General features: G+C 34.9%; 1 protein-coding gene across 2 annotated transcripts; it reads right to left on the bottom strand.

Moving 5' to 3' along the window:
* Window positions 1–831: 831 nt before the first annotated feature.
* LOC120536810 (interferon-inducible GTPase 5-like) lies at window positions 832–16130 on the bottom strand. 2 transcript variants are annotated; one of them, XM_039765307.1, is made up of 4 exons: window positions 16050–16127; window positions 9111–9209; window positions 7176–8385; window positions 832–4987 (listed from the first exon to the last, which is right to left on the bottom strand). In XM_039765307.1, the coding sequence occupies exons 3-4, from the start codon at window positions 8376–8378 to the stop codon at window positions 3836–3838; spliced, it is 2355 nt and encodes a 784-aa protein (XP_039621241.1). In that variant the 5' UTR covers window positions 8379–8385; window positions 9111–9209; window positions 16050–16127; the 3' UTR covers window positions 832–3835. The 2 variants fall into 2 exon arrangements, with proteins under 2 accessions (XP_039621241.1, XP_039621240.1); XM_039765306.1 differs by lacking the exon at window positions 9111–9209 and having other exon boundaries at window positions 16050–16130.
* Between the last annotated feature and the right edge of the window lie 1906 nt (window positions 16131–18036).

Raw genomic sequence — 18036 nt, 5'->3', positions numbered from 1 at the left:
ATATATATATATATATATATATATATATATATATATATATATATATATATATATATATATATATATATATATATATATATATATATATATATATATATATATATATATATATATAATAATATATATATATAAAATATATATATATATATAATATATATATATATATATATATATATATATATATATATATATATATTATATATATATATATATATATATATATATATATATATATATATATATATATATATATATATATATATATATATATATATATATATATATGAGTGATATATACATGGGCATATACCTATTGACCACCTTCTCTTGTTGGTAAGAAATAGGTGGGAGTTGTCTAAGAAACAGAAATACTGGACCCCTCAAGACAGGACTTTAAAATATGATTTTTCTGCTGAATTCTGATTTCTCCTGAAAGCAAGCATTAATAGGAGGACCTGGGTGTAAGCCAATGGATTTATCCTGCTGGGTATGAGTGAGGGCTGCTTGTGACAAAATAAATGTATCCAATGTGTTTTCAGGTTTTTAAATACAAGTAGAACAAAATTAAAAACATACAGGTCATCTAACAATCATAGTCTTCATAATGTTATATGACAAAAAGACTGGAAAGCCGTACTAATGATAAGTAACAAGCATAGTGACCATAAACGGTATGACCATGATAATACAAAAATTGATACACTTTGGCATTTTATAAAATGGCATCACCAGAATAATAATACAAATTTATAATAATGCAAACATTTATGAAATAAGCAAAAAATAAATTTCAAAAAATATAACATACAGGTTCATGACACATAATAGCAGTGTGTCCATATAGGACTTGGCTTTGAAGCAGTCATCATGTTTTATGACCCAAGACTATGAAAGTCCTCATGTGTTTCACAAACCAGACAATGAATTCTGCCTAATAAACCGACATCTCCAGCCAGCAAATCCAAATCTATTATCTGTGAGATAATCTGCGTAATGATTTGTATGTAATTCTGACTCACTTTAGAAAATTTGGAGACATGTTGCAACTGATTGGCTATTTGTGCAGACCAAAAAGTAAACCACATAGAATAAAAATATTTTTATTGTGAAATGTACTGAAGAGTTGAATGCAGGTTGATTGAGGACACAGAAGCAATTAGTTGCTTAAAAAGTACCTCAAGTTAAAGATGAAGACTACATGTGATGATCAAACCAGAGATATCTTTTTTGACTTTTATTTGTAAAATTAAGATCTTTTTCCAGCTAATGTCGGATAAAAATGATGTGAGTCTAATAGGTGCCAGTCAGTTAATGTTATTGAACTTATTGAAATCACATGCTTATCATAGAAGGAAATACTTTATATAGCAAATAAAGCACAAACAATTATTATATGAATATATTATCATTGATGAAATTTAGGTTAGCTAATATGCTAAAATATAAAAGTAAACATTTATTTGATAGCCTCATGCCAGTTTTAAGTATGCACACATCACATGATACAAAATTAGGCCAGAACAGGAATAAAATTACTATTTATCAACATGAAACCAATACGACAAGGACCACTTTTTAATTAAATATTTTCTTACATTTTTTTTTATGATTGTGAAAAAATGCGGTAAAGCAATATAATTTGTACAAATGCACAAGGACAGAATATATAAACCTGCACAAAATTAATGAAATATCACAATATAAAACATTCAATCATTATTGTTTTTTATTATTGACAAGACTTGAAGAAATACAATACAATACATACTTGCAGAAAAACAATTGAAAGTTGTCATCTCTCCATAAAGCGTATCTTTAATGAATGAGAGAAAATTTAATTACATGGAAGAAACTCATATAAAGATGTAGGGAACATTCCAACACATAGGACTAAATATAACTTTGTCAAACATTAGATAAAACTGTACATACTGCATGAAAACTAAATAATAATTAAGTATCTGTTAAATGATTTGCAGCAAAAAATAAGAGCATACATTGAGATAAGACTATAAAAGGCGTGAGAAGAAATATTGCATTAACAGTAAGTTCATTCTTATCAATCTTCATTTTATAATGTATCATAAATGTAAAACACTAAAACAGGGTATCTTTTAAAAACCAAACATAATTACAATATATTGTCAAAATAATAATTAAAATAATAATAATACATGCAAGTTTAAGAAGCAAACATCTGATTTTATTAAACACTAAGATAATAATAGAAGGTCATTATTTTTTTTTAATTATACAAAAAGAAGACACAACATCTAACTGAGTACATGGGATAATATTTTGTATAGAATGAAAATCAAAATTTACAATTAACAGAACATCCTGTACAGATTTTGGTAGAAACTTTAAGTGAGTGAAACCCATAGAAAGAAACCAAGAGGGCAGCAACTCTTTTGGACGAGTAGCAGGCCAGTCCCAGGAGGTCTTAATTGTCCCACAGTTTTACACGTAGCAGCAAGGATGAATGATTATAAAAATATGTATGTTACCTGAAATGTGTGTAAATAATCAAGTTATGTATGTATAATTATTTTTCTGGAAGCCAGCTGACTCGAAAATTGACCAGGTGAATGGACAAAGTCAGACTGCTAATAGGCTCCATGTTCTTCTTGTTTAATACATCATTATCATGAAAAAACAGTTCTCAAGATGAATTTCATTAAATGAGGGGAAGATGAAATGATTACAAATGACATCTGTGGCCTGCTAGAATATAACAGGCTGGATGATTTGTCAGGTTGAGATGTTTCATCAAAGACTGTAACTCTGGTTACACTATGCTACAGATTCTACAAGACGCAGTTGTGCCTTAATGTTTACATCCATTTAGGATTTAAGGATTCCTGTGGCTAACGTACTTCATTCAACGTACGTATCAACAAACAAGTGAAAAAATGTTGCCACATTAGTAGATAAGGAATAAATTCAAAGCGTCCAAACAATGAAGTTCTTCAACAAGCATACTAATCTTTTTATGGAACAATATGAAACTTAATGACAAAACATCATTGACTAAACTTAATAATTACTTTTGTGCAGAACGATTCTTCCATGAATAGTTTATTTTTATACTACAAACCAAGAAAATGTTTTCCATTCATAGCATGAAGTAGAGCAACATGGGAAATTTCCTTGACATGCCATTGATAATTTGTTATGTAAAGTTGCTCTGGGGATATAACGATGTTACGGTACTTCTCTTTGTATGTTTTATGAGGAACGTTCAAAAAGTTTCTGCACATTTATATTTTCATTGGAAACGGTGAAGGCGGGAGGAGTAGTAATCGGGCAATAAAAAGCTGGTAAGATGCTGGGAAAATTGAAACACAAACAAAAGTAACTATGTAGGAAAGTGATGTCATTTGTTTTTGAAATTCTTAGTAAATAGAGTTAAAAAGTGCAGACACTTTTTGAATGTCCCTCGAATATAAAGTATTTGTTATATTCTGCATTAAATTGAATTTTAACCAAATAAATATTTTATGTGTCTGCTGTATTGAATGTTACAGAATATATGTGGCTCACTTAATGACAGAGCAAGACATGACTAGCAGATGTTCTGTGTTTCTTTTTTTAATATAACATACAGTACTTTGTAGTCTAAAGTAATATTAATTAAAAAGTAAAGCACTATGACTAGACTCAGATTCTCAAGTAAGATCTCCTGAATTTTCAAAGGTTTAAGCTCAATTACAGTAATGGAAAACATAGACATTTTTGTCACGAGGGGAAAAACGCTGGAAGTCCACAGTATACTTTATGATAGTTTGCAAATATTCATATGTGGCGGTAATGTTTTTGGAAAAAATCCACTTTTCTACATTGCTTTCTTTGCCAAACTCATTGCAGACTCTGCAAATATATCAATCTTTGATTCCAGCAACTTGGAAATTACCTCAGAAGACTTTGGAACACCTAAGAGGGGTCTCAAGAGGCTCTGCAAGTTATAAAAAATTAAAGAGGTTGAAGAAGAAAACATATTGTGAACAGAATTTGGATTAATATAAAACACAAAAGGATCACTCACATATGCCTTAAGATCTTCCACACTCTTCCCTACTTTACCTGCAAGTTGGTTAATGGACTCATCATCAAGACCCATGTACCAACGATAGAACAAAAGAATTTCCACAATAGCATCGCAATTATAGGCACAAGCTGTTCCAGGTATAAAAGTCGTACCTTCATCTGTTGCATATGAAATTAACTGTGAGATTGTTCCCTTCAGCTTTGTCTTTTTCTTTTCAACAAAGTATTTGACAATTTCAGTAATTTCACATGAGCTCAAATCTTTCTTCTTCTCTTCTATTTTAAGCTTCAAGCCTTGACACAATTCTGTGAAATCAAAATCGGCTGTGCAGTGGCTTGATACAAGGAAGACATGTGGAGAGTCCATTCCATTTTTTTTAAAATTACTAATATAATAATCTTTTATTTTCTGATGTCCTTTCTTCCTGCTGTACCGATCACCATTCTGCTCATGCTCATCCATTTTGCTCCGTACAACATAGAAATCTTGCCTCATTTCTCTTATCTTTTCGACAAAAAGCTTGTCATTCTCTGTAAGCCTGTTTCCAACAATTAAAATGATAAAGTGATATTTTTTAAAATTGACTGCCTTCAAATATTTTGCAATTTCAAATGTTGGTGTTCCAGCACCAGGAAGATCCCATAGGAAGACAGAAGGAAGACTTGGATGTTTATATTTTTTCGGTTCCATGGTTTGTTCAGTACAGCCCTCTTTAGCTGCTTTAGGGTGTCCAGGTTTCAGACCACAAACAGCATTGACGAAGGCTGATTTGCCTGTTCCTGCTTCTCCTGTTACAGCGATGTGAAATTCTCTTTGGTCAAGCACATATTGTATCTCATTAATTATGTCTTCTAATCCATTGTCAGTAAACGGTGAGGAGAGTTTTGCTTGAATCTTAGCAATTGCATGTTCCAGGCTAATATTTTCAGTTGCTTCTTGCTGTTTAGGAAATAAACCAATTAATATTGTTAATATTTTTATTATAGATTAACTGTTATACATACTGTATGTATACTGTACTTTGTCTTACTTGTCTCATTTTATTTCATGCTCCGTCGGACCTGTTAGCTGTCCCCTAATTGCACATGTGTGGCTGACTACATGCGCAATTAGGGGATGTTGTGAAAGAAAATGAGACAAATAAGACAAAGTATTAATGCCTTTCTCTCTTCTACTATGTTATAATGAACTGAACATTTAAATCACTGTACAGAAAAAAAAAAAGATGAAAAGAAATAGTGATTAAAGAACCAAGATGCTGGCAGTACTCTGTTCAGTTCTGTCTAGCTCCTTACTGCCTTTCATTATTAATGGGGTTGCAGTCGGAGGTACACTAAAAAGCACTGCAATGTCCACATCCTGTATGTTCTTTCCACAGGGGACTCCTTTACTGAGCTGAGGAAACATTTATACTAATATGCTCCTAGCATATTTTGTACCCAGTACTTGAATTGGACTGGTATACTGTACAGGCATTTCTCTGCTTCTGGTTTGCGAACTGGGACATACATACATAGATAGATAGATAGATAGACAGATAGATAGATAGAACATCTCAGTGTGACTTCCAACGGGACATCCCGGCTCTCCGCAGCATAGCATGTATTGCACCACCAAGGTTCAAGGTTTTTTATTTAATCATATTTACAGAAGAAAGCAAAAATTTTGCCTTCTCATTTGCATTCAATAACAGAAAATAAGAACTAAAACAGATAAATAGAGACAAGACGCGTTAAAAACATACACAGAGATTCTAAAAAATGTTTACATCATTTGAGAAAAACATATTAGCTTATGGTACTTCAAAGCTCAAACACAGAAGTGCTGATAGAGAGTAATACAAACTGATCTTTGAGTCCTGATGGCCAGAACCACAGCCAACTCTTTGGTCGTTGCCTGTGTCCATATTATTGAAGGGAATAGGAGTTGAATACAAATACAATTAGCCATGCTGTGTGGCACCAAGTCAGAACAAACCAAAGGAACTGAATGTCCTCCTCCCCCCCATCACACACACACATCTCTCTGTGCAGAGGCTTCATATTTTTTTTCTTCTATTAACCTTATTCTATTAAAAGAACAATGGCATAATTGCCTCAGGTATTTTTAACAAGGGGGCCTATTTCTTTAAATACAATTCCAAAACAGAACCAAAAGAAAAACAAAACAAAACAAAAAAACAAATGAAAATTCTAAAATCAACAAAATAAGCAACAAAAATTATTGGGTGAAGGGGTGAGAACTTTTACCAAAACCTCCAAATACTGACATTGCGCTGATACAGTAAAATTTGAAGGGAGCACAGAATAAAGCATTGTTATTGTCCGTATATACCAGCGTTTCACAACCTTTTAGTATTTGCGACCCGAGTTTTTCATAACAGTTTTAATCGCGCCCCCTAATGTTTTTTAGTGAAACCCAAATAAAATGTATTCCTATATTTTTTGCTGCCGATACACCACTACAAGTTTTATTATACCTACTTAACTTTTCTCAACATTTATCTAACTCTATATTTATTTTTCTAGTATCAGAATGTAGTTTAAGTTAATTTGTTTTGGTCTCAACAGATGTATTTTTCATATTTTCGATTCTTGTTTTCTTTTTTTCACATCTTCACGCCCCCTTCTTTGTTACTTCGGGGGGCGCGCCCCACAGGTTGAGACACCGGTATATACAAATTCTATTTTGTTTTTGTTTTTCTTTCCATTATGTCAAGGCAGAATTAATTCTACAAAATATTAATTGTACAGACCTATGAATGTCAGCAACTTTCAGTGTTGCAAGTATTAATATAACATTTGAGCATGGCTCACGTAAGTCAAATCTAAACACTGCAATGAAAAAATTGAATTTTCCATATGATTAAAGAAAACCTTAAAAGAATTTAAATGAGTTATTGAAAGGAGACAATAATTCTTAAATTATCTAAAATAAGGAAAGGGAAAGACCGACCTTAAAAGAGTTTACACCACATGTACATTAATATTAATAAGACCGTAAAGCGTATGCCCTGTAGTTTTTGGTACTGGACTTACTAATACTCACCCTATCATTGTAACCAGTAAAATATTACTTTTGACAGATCCATTTAGAAATTTAATTTTAGAATAAAATATTAAAGTACCTCTGAATCGTCTTCAGTCACTTTTCTTAACACCTTCACTGCAGACTTGGTAAAATCATCCAGTGCGCTATTCAACAAAAATGAAGTAGCGGTAAAGGAGACGGTTGCTCCAATAACAGACCCAATCACAGGTATTAGCAGAATGACATCATCGGCAACCATTGCTGCACCAGAAACAGTCGATGTGAGCAATTTTATGACAGATGAAGGGGTGATATTAAGCACAAATGGACTTGTAATCTCTGCTTTCAGCTCTTGAACAGGTTTGTTAACTCTACAGGCAAGTCTGCAGAGCGACTCGTCATCGAGTCCCAAGTAGCTTCGCATATGCATAAGTGTGGCTACTAGGATGGCGATATCACAAGCAAAAGATAAGCCAGGAACGGGAACTGCTCCAATTCCAGCAGAAACTACAGCTGCCAGAGCAATTTTTGCTTGTAGAATTGTTTTCTTCTTTTCAATTACAGCTTCAGTAAGACTGGGCAGTGAAAGCACAAACACATTCTTCTTCTTCTCTGGCAGCTCAGACTCCAAACAATCACAAAATTGCATGAAGTCATATCGATCCGGATATCTACTGGAAACAAGGAAAACCTGTGAAGTATGTAATCCACTTTGCTCTAGGCTGTTTTTATAGTAACTTCTTATTTTATCAAATTCTTTTTCAAGTCTGTCACGTTGCCCTCTTTTGGAAAGGTTTTCCTCAACTACATCCATCCTGCTACGAACAAAATAGAACTCTTTCCCCATTTTCTTAATCTCTTTAGCCAACTTTGCATCATTTTCCTTGAATCTCTCTCCAGCTATTAAGACAAACAAGTCATACGTGTTAAAGTTAACTTTATCCAGGTACTGGCGAGCAGAAAATCTTGTTGTTCCAATTCCTGGCAGATCCCACAGGCAGACAGAAGGAAGCATTGGGTGTTGATAAGGTGTTGGTTCTGAGGTTTGCTCAATTATACCTTCTTCAGCTGCTCCTTCATCATTGGGTCCCAGGCCTCTCATGAGGTTAATGAAGGCAGATTTACCCACACCTGATTCTCCTGTCACTGCAATTGTGACTTTTTCATTGTCCAAATTGTCACATTTGCCTTTAATCAATGGAAATACTGCATCCAACCCATCGTTGTTATAGACTTCAGTGATCTTCTTAATTTCTTCATCATTAAAAAAGTGATTGGATTTAGACTGTGATTTTCCCATTGTATTTCTGGAACAGAAAAAAAAAACACACTTTTAGTAGATATACAGTACAGATAACTAATAAAACGGAGAACATATTAAATGACTATTATTTTGAAATTTAAATTCCCAAGGACTCTACCTCATTTTACATTGCGTGAAACAGTGGCTGCCACTGCTTCTTTAGAGCTTCAGAAGATGAGATTCAAGACCAGGCCTGGTTGCTTTCTGTGCGTATTTAACAAATTATCCATATTTTCCTTCATTCTCATCTAAGCATTACATATAAGCATTCCTTCCCTGTCTCTTGTACTTTTCTTTTTTCACTTCCTGGACCCTCTCACACTCAGTAGCTCATCCTTTATCCACCTCACCTTCTGACTGCAAAGTAAAACCACAACCAGGGACTTCTGTTGTTACTTCCATAGCCACCTTAAGATACAATTATTGAGACCACCCTAACCCACCATTGCAGCCACAAGTAAAAATATGATTAACTAGTAAATCCCAGCATGTCTGATGAATACTGCACATGTACAGTTCAAGTGTTTCGAGACTACCATATGTTAATGTGACAATGGCTTTTTTATATACAAAATAATATTTAATAATTCATCAAATTACTAATTTAGAATAAAGCACTTTGATTTAAACATTGTGATCATACATGGCTCCAAAATTAAGGGTAATCTGCATAAAACTGTAATTAAAATATAACTAGTACTTTCATCCACTCTCCATTATGGACCATACTTTATCAAGTTGCAGTGTTGGCTGGAGCTCTAGCCTCACTGTCACACTCACAGTCCCACTCAGTCTGTCTTGTATGGTTCACATCATTCAACCCGAGATCTAGAATTGTTCATAATGAAAAGGAGAAATAAAGACACTATTAAACACCTTTCTGTATGACTTGTGTGGAAGAATAAGTTTAGGGTAGAAAAGCATTCATCTTAAAGAAATAGCATAAAGGGTTAATAAATGTGGGAAACCAAATAAAGGTCAAGTGAACAACAAAATGTACACTGAAATATAAGATTTGGTTTAGGAGAAATACTGAGATGGTCAAGTAAATAAAGAATGTACCAGAAGAAAGGTTGATGTAATATACAAAATGTACTGAAGGATGACTAAGAAATCAGCAGATGTCCTATAAATGAGAATGGACAGTTGTTATAAGAATAGAAATTTCAAGGGTGGTCATCTGAAAAGGTATAAGAAGAACCAGAATATAATATAATATACTTTTATTTTATATACATCATTAGGGTGTAAATAAACAAACCAACCAGAGTAAAATGTATGCATTGATTGACACTATTTAAATTCAACAGTTTATACAATGAACCTCTATCCTTTGTTTCTCTGATCATTCTGACCATTCTGACCAGGCTGTAACAGACAGCTTTTGATGAGTTCTCCCTCCAAGGCATTTTGCCAAGGAGTAATTAAAAGATCTCCTGTCTGATTACTAAATTGTCCTGTTAGAGAATGTTTCTTTCTTTAATTAGATGTTCAATTTCGACTACACTTGCTTTCATGTACACTTTTGTTTGAGTCTGCCTTTAGCAGATGAAAATATATTTTGGTGTTATTCTACCTAGAAAAAAACACACTGAATTATCAAACTCTTCGCAGTCAACACACCCATCAGTCTGTATCATTCTGTTATTTATAACTGTAATATCCTCTGTAGGTTTTCATTTTAAAGCAAACAAGACTGTTTCACTATTTATTCATTTTAATTCTACTGATTTGGTGTGTATGTGTGTGTGTGTAGGGGGTTGCCTGTTGGGGGTTTTGCACACCTCCACGATTCAGGAGCTTCACTGGACAGCCAACTGAATGGTATGTTTTTGTCACTTGGGTTACTTGACTTGAGTCAGATAAGTCGTCGTCGTCCCCCACCACACAACCATAATCTTAACCATAGTGTAACCAGGTGTATTGTGTAACATCACTGGTGTATAATGCAAAGCAACAACCTTCCTAACAGAGCAGACTTCTGGATGTCAACAGTTTCACTGCATTTGGAATATTGCTATATTATAAATGATCAAATTAACACTGTTGACAGTCACCTGTTGTGATAATTTTTCCATTAACAAGCAGAGAGGTGACTTAATCTCAACACCAGGAAAACAGAGAAGAAAAAACAACTAAAGCATGAAGAAATGGCTTGTGCTGCATTTGCAGGTGTGATAAGAAATCTAAAAGTGTCCAGCTTCCAATGTCAAGTCCCAATCAGTGAATCAGTGGTATTTGGGTTTTATATATATAAACATACATAACACATGGTAACGAGCAAACTCCTCCAAATAGTGACAGCTGTGGGAAAAACAAAATTGCATTGAAAATAAGGTTTAAAAATTACAAATAAGGTCTCTAAACAAATTTGATTTTCTGGGTCAGAAAACTCCAGAAAACATGTATATCTCATTTCTTAAGGTTCAAGAAAGCTCAAGAAAAAAGAAGTATAAATGTGAACTATAACATCTATGAGATAGTACTGAAAAGCAGAAACTGTGTTCAATGACTTACAGTTTGATCTGAGGACTTATCCTATGTTAAACTGTCCTAACTGTTCTTCTTCTTTCCTCCACCATGCAGACATATCTGACACTGACTACAGTGCAATGTTAAGTCAGATTGTCAACAGCAGAAAACCCAGTAATGTAACTAAGCCAGAAACCACTGGATCAGGAGAGACAACATGCAACAGTTGGAACAGAGGCCATAGCCAATAAATGAGCTGTTTCCTGCCTAAATTGTTATTGTTTGGGGTAGAAATTCACTTTGCTCACTTATCATTCTGCTTTAAAATGGATAGGAGAGAATTAAGAAGAGAACCGCCACATAACTTCATCAGCATACATTTATGGTGAAAACTTTCCATGCCATTGCTGGATACATTTTATCTTTCCCAAGACCACACAGTTATGAATGCTCTGACCCTCCATAGGAATGAAAACAAACACCACCCTTGACTCCACCTTTTAGCCCCTTCGCTGGACAAATGGATATCAGTAAGTTAGCATTCATTTTGTGTCCAGCAGTCATCATAGACACTGGATAGTGACACATAAAGGTATACATCTACAAATAGTTCATATCCATCTAACCTTTAAACCATGGTTTAATTTGTCTGCCTCAGATAATTTCACTATATTCAGATGATATGGTACTGTATATATCAGACCCACAAAATTCTGTGCCTGCAGTCTTAACAGCAGTTACAGAATTTCAAAAGATTTCTGGGGCCTCATGTATAAACGGTGCGTACGCACAGAAATGTTGCGTAAGAACTTTTCCACGTTCAAAACGCGATGTATAAAACCTACACTTGGCGAGAAAGCCACGCGACTTTTCCACGGTACCTCATGCCTTGTCGCACGCAAGTTCTCCACTCGGTTTTGCAGACTGGCGCACACAGCGCCAAAGCAATGCTACTGTTCCTGTGTGGTTACTCTTTATTTTCCTGACGTGGCTTTATAAATACACTGAAACTAACCGCATATTGTTTATTAGTGTAATGCATCTGATTGTAATTAACTATATACAATATAATGGTCCAGGGAACAGTGATAGTATTCCAAATACCATAACTGCTTTAGCGTTGTTACTCTCACTCTCCTTCTTCTTCTTCTTCTTTCAGCTCCTCCCGTTAGGAGTTGCCACAGCGGATCATCTTTTTCCATATTACTCTCACTGCACCACTCGGAGTATTTATATCACTGTATCTGAGTGTGAATCACAGCAGCAGCTGATCGGAAAGAGAATTATCGGTATACAGCATTAAGACACGCTGTCTCTAGCCACTGCAAAAGCGTTTTAAAGCCTTTCCTGTACAGACCTCGCGGTTCAGAAACAGTTTCATCCCAAGAACTTTAAATGCACTCAATCAATTGCTCCTTGTAGAACTGTTTGTACTTATAAGTACAATCACCCCACTGTAAACTTGCACTACAGTTATAATATTGCACAACCTGAGCCACTTTATAAAGCGTGTATTTACATATGATGAAGATATCATTTTTAAGGTGAAATGCAGCAAAATATGTTTATTAAATTATACAGATAAAACTTTAACTTCATTTAAATAATCTATATTCTTCACTGGGAGTGTCGTTAAGGATAGAATAATTAAACATGTATTACTAAGATATTTCAATGTTCTTAAACGCTTTTTGAAGAATCGGTGCTAAGCTTACAGATGGCTTAACTTCTATTACAGAGCTGATTGTATGGCGATCGGTTACTTGGGGAAAGAAAAGCAAGGACTGCAGGAGCGGCTACGCCAATATATATTGTGTATAAAACAGAAAGAGAAAATAACGACACAGCTAAAAACGCATGACAAATTTCGCAAAAGTTAAATGCTTGTGTCATGAGCAGGCGGCTGCTATGCAGTGTCTGCAACGGACGTGGCCATCCACCGTGATAAGCTACCTTACTGACATTGGCCGACGAAGGAGCCACCGATTCTTCCTCTGCCCAGTGCCACCACAAGCCTAGAGCCGCCCTGAGTACTGCTGCAATAAATTATTTCATCGAAGTGAAACACATGTTTAATAACGTGCTTTAACTCCTATCATCATGAAAATGATATCATGTATACATCTCAGTATTTTAGTTATTCAGAGAGCTGTAATATCACGAATGTAATGGACTCTGTGTCCAGTTGGAGGAAGAGAGCCGGTTTAAGAAGCAAGTAGTGATTCACACACATAGACACATAGAAGATCAAATACAAAACAAAGCATTTAACATGTTACTTTAATTACAATGTGATTTGAGAAACTGGTTAATTAAACGATTTTAAGATGAAGTTTATGATGTTCTACTTTAATGACAAAATAAACTACGTGATTAAAGTGGAAATGTCGAGATTGAAGTTGACATTTCGTGCTTTTTCCCCACGTGTGCCTTTTTTCTCTGTACCCTAATAAGCTTTCATATGACACTCAGACAGTGGGCTACAACTCGACTTTTCACGGCGACTTTGATATGTGACTTCTTTTTTATTTCCGGCACTGTGCGATTTTGTGAATGTGAGCTTTCAAGTTTCTCCAACACGCTATGTCACTCGATCAACTTCCTTTTGTTGATTATACCACGGCTTATTTGAACAAATAGTATGATTTTCCTTTGCCTCCACTTGCTATTCGCTGAAATTCCCCCCATGCTTTTCCCATTGTCTTTTCACAGAAGGCTGCACTTAAGGGTGATTTATATTGATTTGCATATTCAAAGAGGCGTAATTCTGGGAGGATTTGGGGCGTTACATAATGCGCGTGTACGAGCGTTTTCACGTGATCGGGATTTATGTAGCGGAAGAACGTGGAAGTTGGAGTACGCACAGATTCCTGCATCTGGATTTTTCTGTGCGTAAGCACATTTCGACTTTTATTGCTTACGCCATGTTATAGTGCGAGTTCTACACACGGCGTTATACATGAGCCCCCTGGTCTTAAAGTGAATCTGAATAAAAATGTACTCTTTCCAGTGAAATCTCAAGCATATAATATTAGATTAGACACTCTACCTTTTATCATTGCAGAACAGTTTAAATACCTAGGGGTAAACATCACAAGTAAACATAAAGCTCTTTATCAACAAAATTTCGCTGTCATATGGAAAAAATTAAGCAAGACTTGCAGAGATGGTCAACCCTTCATCTCACACTAGCTGGAAGAATTAACACTGTTAAGATGAATATTCTTCCTAAGCTTGTCTTTTTATTTCAAAACATTCCAATATACATCAATAAATCTTTTTTAAGCAATTAGATTCAACAATAACCTCATTTATTTGGAACTCAAAACATCCACGTATCCAAAGAGCGACCCTACAAAGACAAAAGGCAGAAGGTGGCATGGCTCTACCTAACTTCCAGTTTTATTACTGGGCAGCAAACATACAAGCTATAAAAACCTGGACACAAATAGATGAACATACACAGGCCTGGTCTGCAATAGAAGTAAAATCCTGCAGTACTTCTTTATATTCCCTGCTTTGTGCCCCAATAAATGCAAGTTATCGGCAATATACTGATAACCCAATTGTGCTTCACTCACTTAGAATATTAAACCAAATGTAGAAAGCATTTTAAGATGGAGAAGCTTTTATCTGTGACACCTCTGCAAGAGAACCACCTCTTTCAACCTTCACAAACATATGCAGTTTTAATATCTGGAAAAAATTTGGGATTAAATTGCTTAGAGATCTTTATATAGACAACATCTTTGCATCCTATGAACAATTACATTCCAAATTTAACATTCCAGCTACACATTTCTTTCACTATCTTCAAATTAGGAACTTTGTTAAACAGAACCTGCTCAATTATCCTCATCTTGCACCCTCATCCATGCCGGAAAAAATATTGCTCAATTTCAAGGACTTAGACACCATCTCAGCAATATATAAAATTATTTTACAGTCCCTCCCTTTCAAAGATCCAAGAGGTCACTGGGAAAAAGATCTCTCAATTAATATATCAGAAAAGGAGTGGAAAGTAGCAATGCAGAGAATTCACTGGAGCTCCATATGCGCAAAGCATACAATTATACAACTCAAAATTATATATCGAGCACATCTTGCTTAAAACTGTCCAAAATGTTTCCAGGGCATGATCCAACCTGCGAACGCTGCAATCAAGTCCCAGCCTCACTGGGTCACATGTTTTGGGCCTGCACCAAATTAACATCATTCTGGACCAAAATTTTAATTACCTTTCAGACAGCCTTGGTGTCACAATCCCTCCTAACCCATTAACAGCTGTGTTTGGTGTTCTTCCAGATGGGTTTAAAGTGGAGAAGGACAAACAAACTGTGATTGCATTCACTACACTTTTGGCACGCAGACTTATTTTGCTAAACTGGAAGAATCCTAACTCTCCTCTTTTAAGTCAGTGGGAAACCGATGTTTTATACTATTTGAAATTGGAAAAAATCAAATTCTCAGTTAGAGGATCTGTACAGAATTTTTTCAAAACCTGGCAGGATCTAATCAGTAATATTTTAGAATAAGCTCTTAAAGCACAGAGGAAGCAATTCTCTCCACATTTCTTTTACTTCTCCATTCATCTCTATTGCCCTATTAAACTCATCAATTTAGGTATGTTTACAAGCCTTAAGTTTTACTCCGTTGGCTATGCTCTCTCTCAGGGGTGGGGTTGACTTGTTTTCAAACCTATGTTTTCAATCCTATTTTTTATGGAGTGATTAATTGAATCTATTTGTATGGAATGATTACAATAAAATTTGTAAGACATCTCTCAAATGAAAAGTTAAAAATAATAAAAAATAAATAAATAAATAATTTGTCTGCCCAACACTGCTTCACATTTCCTTTCACAAATATAAATTTGTAAGACATCTTACAGCTGAAATCTAATTAAAATACAGATTTCCTACAAACAACATAGTCCTAGTTATTTTATTTTAAGTTATTTTAAACTTTGTTAATACATAAAACTAATGTTTTTTTTTTTTTTTTTTGTAATATTTGTAATATCAACAGCAATGTAACATAAAATACAAGAGCAGAAAGTAAAATATCATAACTTTGTGTCTTTTCTATTATCTTTTTTATCAAATGTGATATGTTACTTATTAACTTTAACTTACAGTTACAGAGGTAAAAGAATATTAAACCATAACTAATAAATGTAAATATATTACAACTTACCACTAAAAACAGATGTTGGAGTTTGGAGTATAGATTAAATTTTCAGGAGAGTTTTTATGAACTGAACCTAAAGCTGACAAGAAAACAACACAGAAGGACTTTGCACCACAATTTATTTGATTCAAGCCAACATTTTCCTCCATTTGCTTGCATAACTCCTCTCATCTTATCTTGCAGTGAACACAAACAATTCATGAACTCTTTTTAAACACACAGAGCAGCCTAAACCGCTTCAGAGGCAGCACTTGAATTGGTCATCAGCAGGGTAATAAGGCAGAGAATCTTCTAAGGCCTCTAGAATTTTATCTTTCTAATATCGTTCCTTTATTTATGTATATGGAGAATCTTTACAATTTCAGACTTCTATAAAATATCACTTTTTTTTAAAAGTTTCTATTTCATGCTTGACTTATATTGTACACTCATCAGTAATACTGCAGCTCTTTGTCATTTGATTTTGACAACAGTTATTAATTCCACTTACATCTTGCCTGAAGTTGTCTGAGTTGCCTCAGAAGCTTGCATATTGTAATATTTTTCTTTAGCCAGTAAAAGGTGTCATTTTGCTTGACTTCTCATTATATCCATAATGGCTGATACGGTACAACACTATAGTACTACAAACAGACTTGTTTGTAATGAATCCAGACGGCTTTGCTTTTTATTTTCCAAATACTGCAAAGGAAACAAATAACTACCATCAAGGAATACTTGAGATCCCTTTTTTTTGCAAAATCGACTTGGAATTTCAACATCACTCCTGCGTGTTTGTCTTAGAAAGTACACGATTTCTCTCCATTAAGAGTGAACGTTTTGATTGAACAGTTTTTTTTCCATTGGGGGTCATACAAGCCAATAGCACCATTTAATTTAGACAAATATGCTATTTTTTAATAAAAATCATATAAATGTCAACAATACCAAAAAAAAAACAATACTGACTTCAACACCATCATGTAATATATCCGTATGAATTAACTCACATACACACAAACTAACATACAATACATAGACATTTCTTTTTAAATTTTCTGTGACTTAGGATCTTAACACATTCAAATGACAAAGAAGCTCACTGTATTCCTTGTTCAAACAGTAACCTGAAATAACTAAAGGAACCCTACACTGCACTATGGCTCAAAGAAATATACAAGAAAAAAGCAATTTAATGAAGGCCTATAACTCAATGCATTAATAAAATCCTCTCCAAAGTCCCATTCTGAGAACAAGAGAGATATTAATTATAATAACAATAAAACCAAGTCCAATCCCTTGAGACAGAAACAAACTTGTAGAAGAGTAGTAAGCAATTTTAAAAATGTTAATAAGCCATATTGACAGGTTCAGCAACAGAGAGCAAGAGTGAACTGTAATAAAGTTATAAGACTTGAGCCCTGGCATAGTTACTGAGGCTGATGAGCACCTGACACAGACACACGCTAGAGGCACAAGTCCAAAAAGCACACGTGAATTTATTTATATACTGTACAGTGTCCCCAACAGCCTAGTCACATACTTTTCTTTCTTCTTTTACTCTTTGTCTCTCAGTCCTTTTGTTTTCTCCTCCACAGCAGGCTTCGTCCTCCTTCTCCCGAGTCTGGCTACCGGAGTGGTGACTGCTGATTCCTTTTATAATGTCCCAGGTGCTCGTTGACCTACCTCTGACAGCACTTCCGGGTGTGGCGGAAAACCTGCCCAAGAGGGCTCAGCAGCTGTTGCAGCACTCCCTGGTGGCACCCCCGTATCCCAACGGGGCTGTAGACAACTCCAATTCCTATGAAGCCCTGCGGGAGTCCGAGGCACCACTGCGACCCAAGTTGGCTGCCATCCAGCGTTCCTGGGGGATTTAACGTTCTGACCACATTTGCTCCCCTGGTCCTCCCAGCGTGGAGGTGTCCTGGCGAGCTGGGACCCAGGTACGGTTTTTTTCTCCAACATATTTAAAAATAATGATGTGTGCAAATTAATAAGAAAAAAAAACTTTCTA

Source organism: Polypterus senegalus, chromosome 10 (genome assembly GCF_016835505.1).
Source record: "Polypterus senegalus isolate Bchr_013 chromosome 10, ASM1683550v1, whole genome shotgun sequence".
Lineage (NCBI taxonomy): Eukaryota > Metazoa > Chordata > Cladistia > Polypteriformes > Polypteridae > Polypterus > Polypterus senegalus.
Note: the sequence above shows the minus strand (reverse complement) of the source record. Positions and strands in the feature narration are given on the sequence as shown.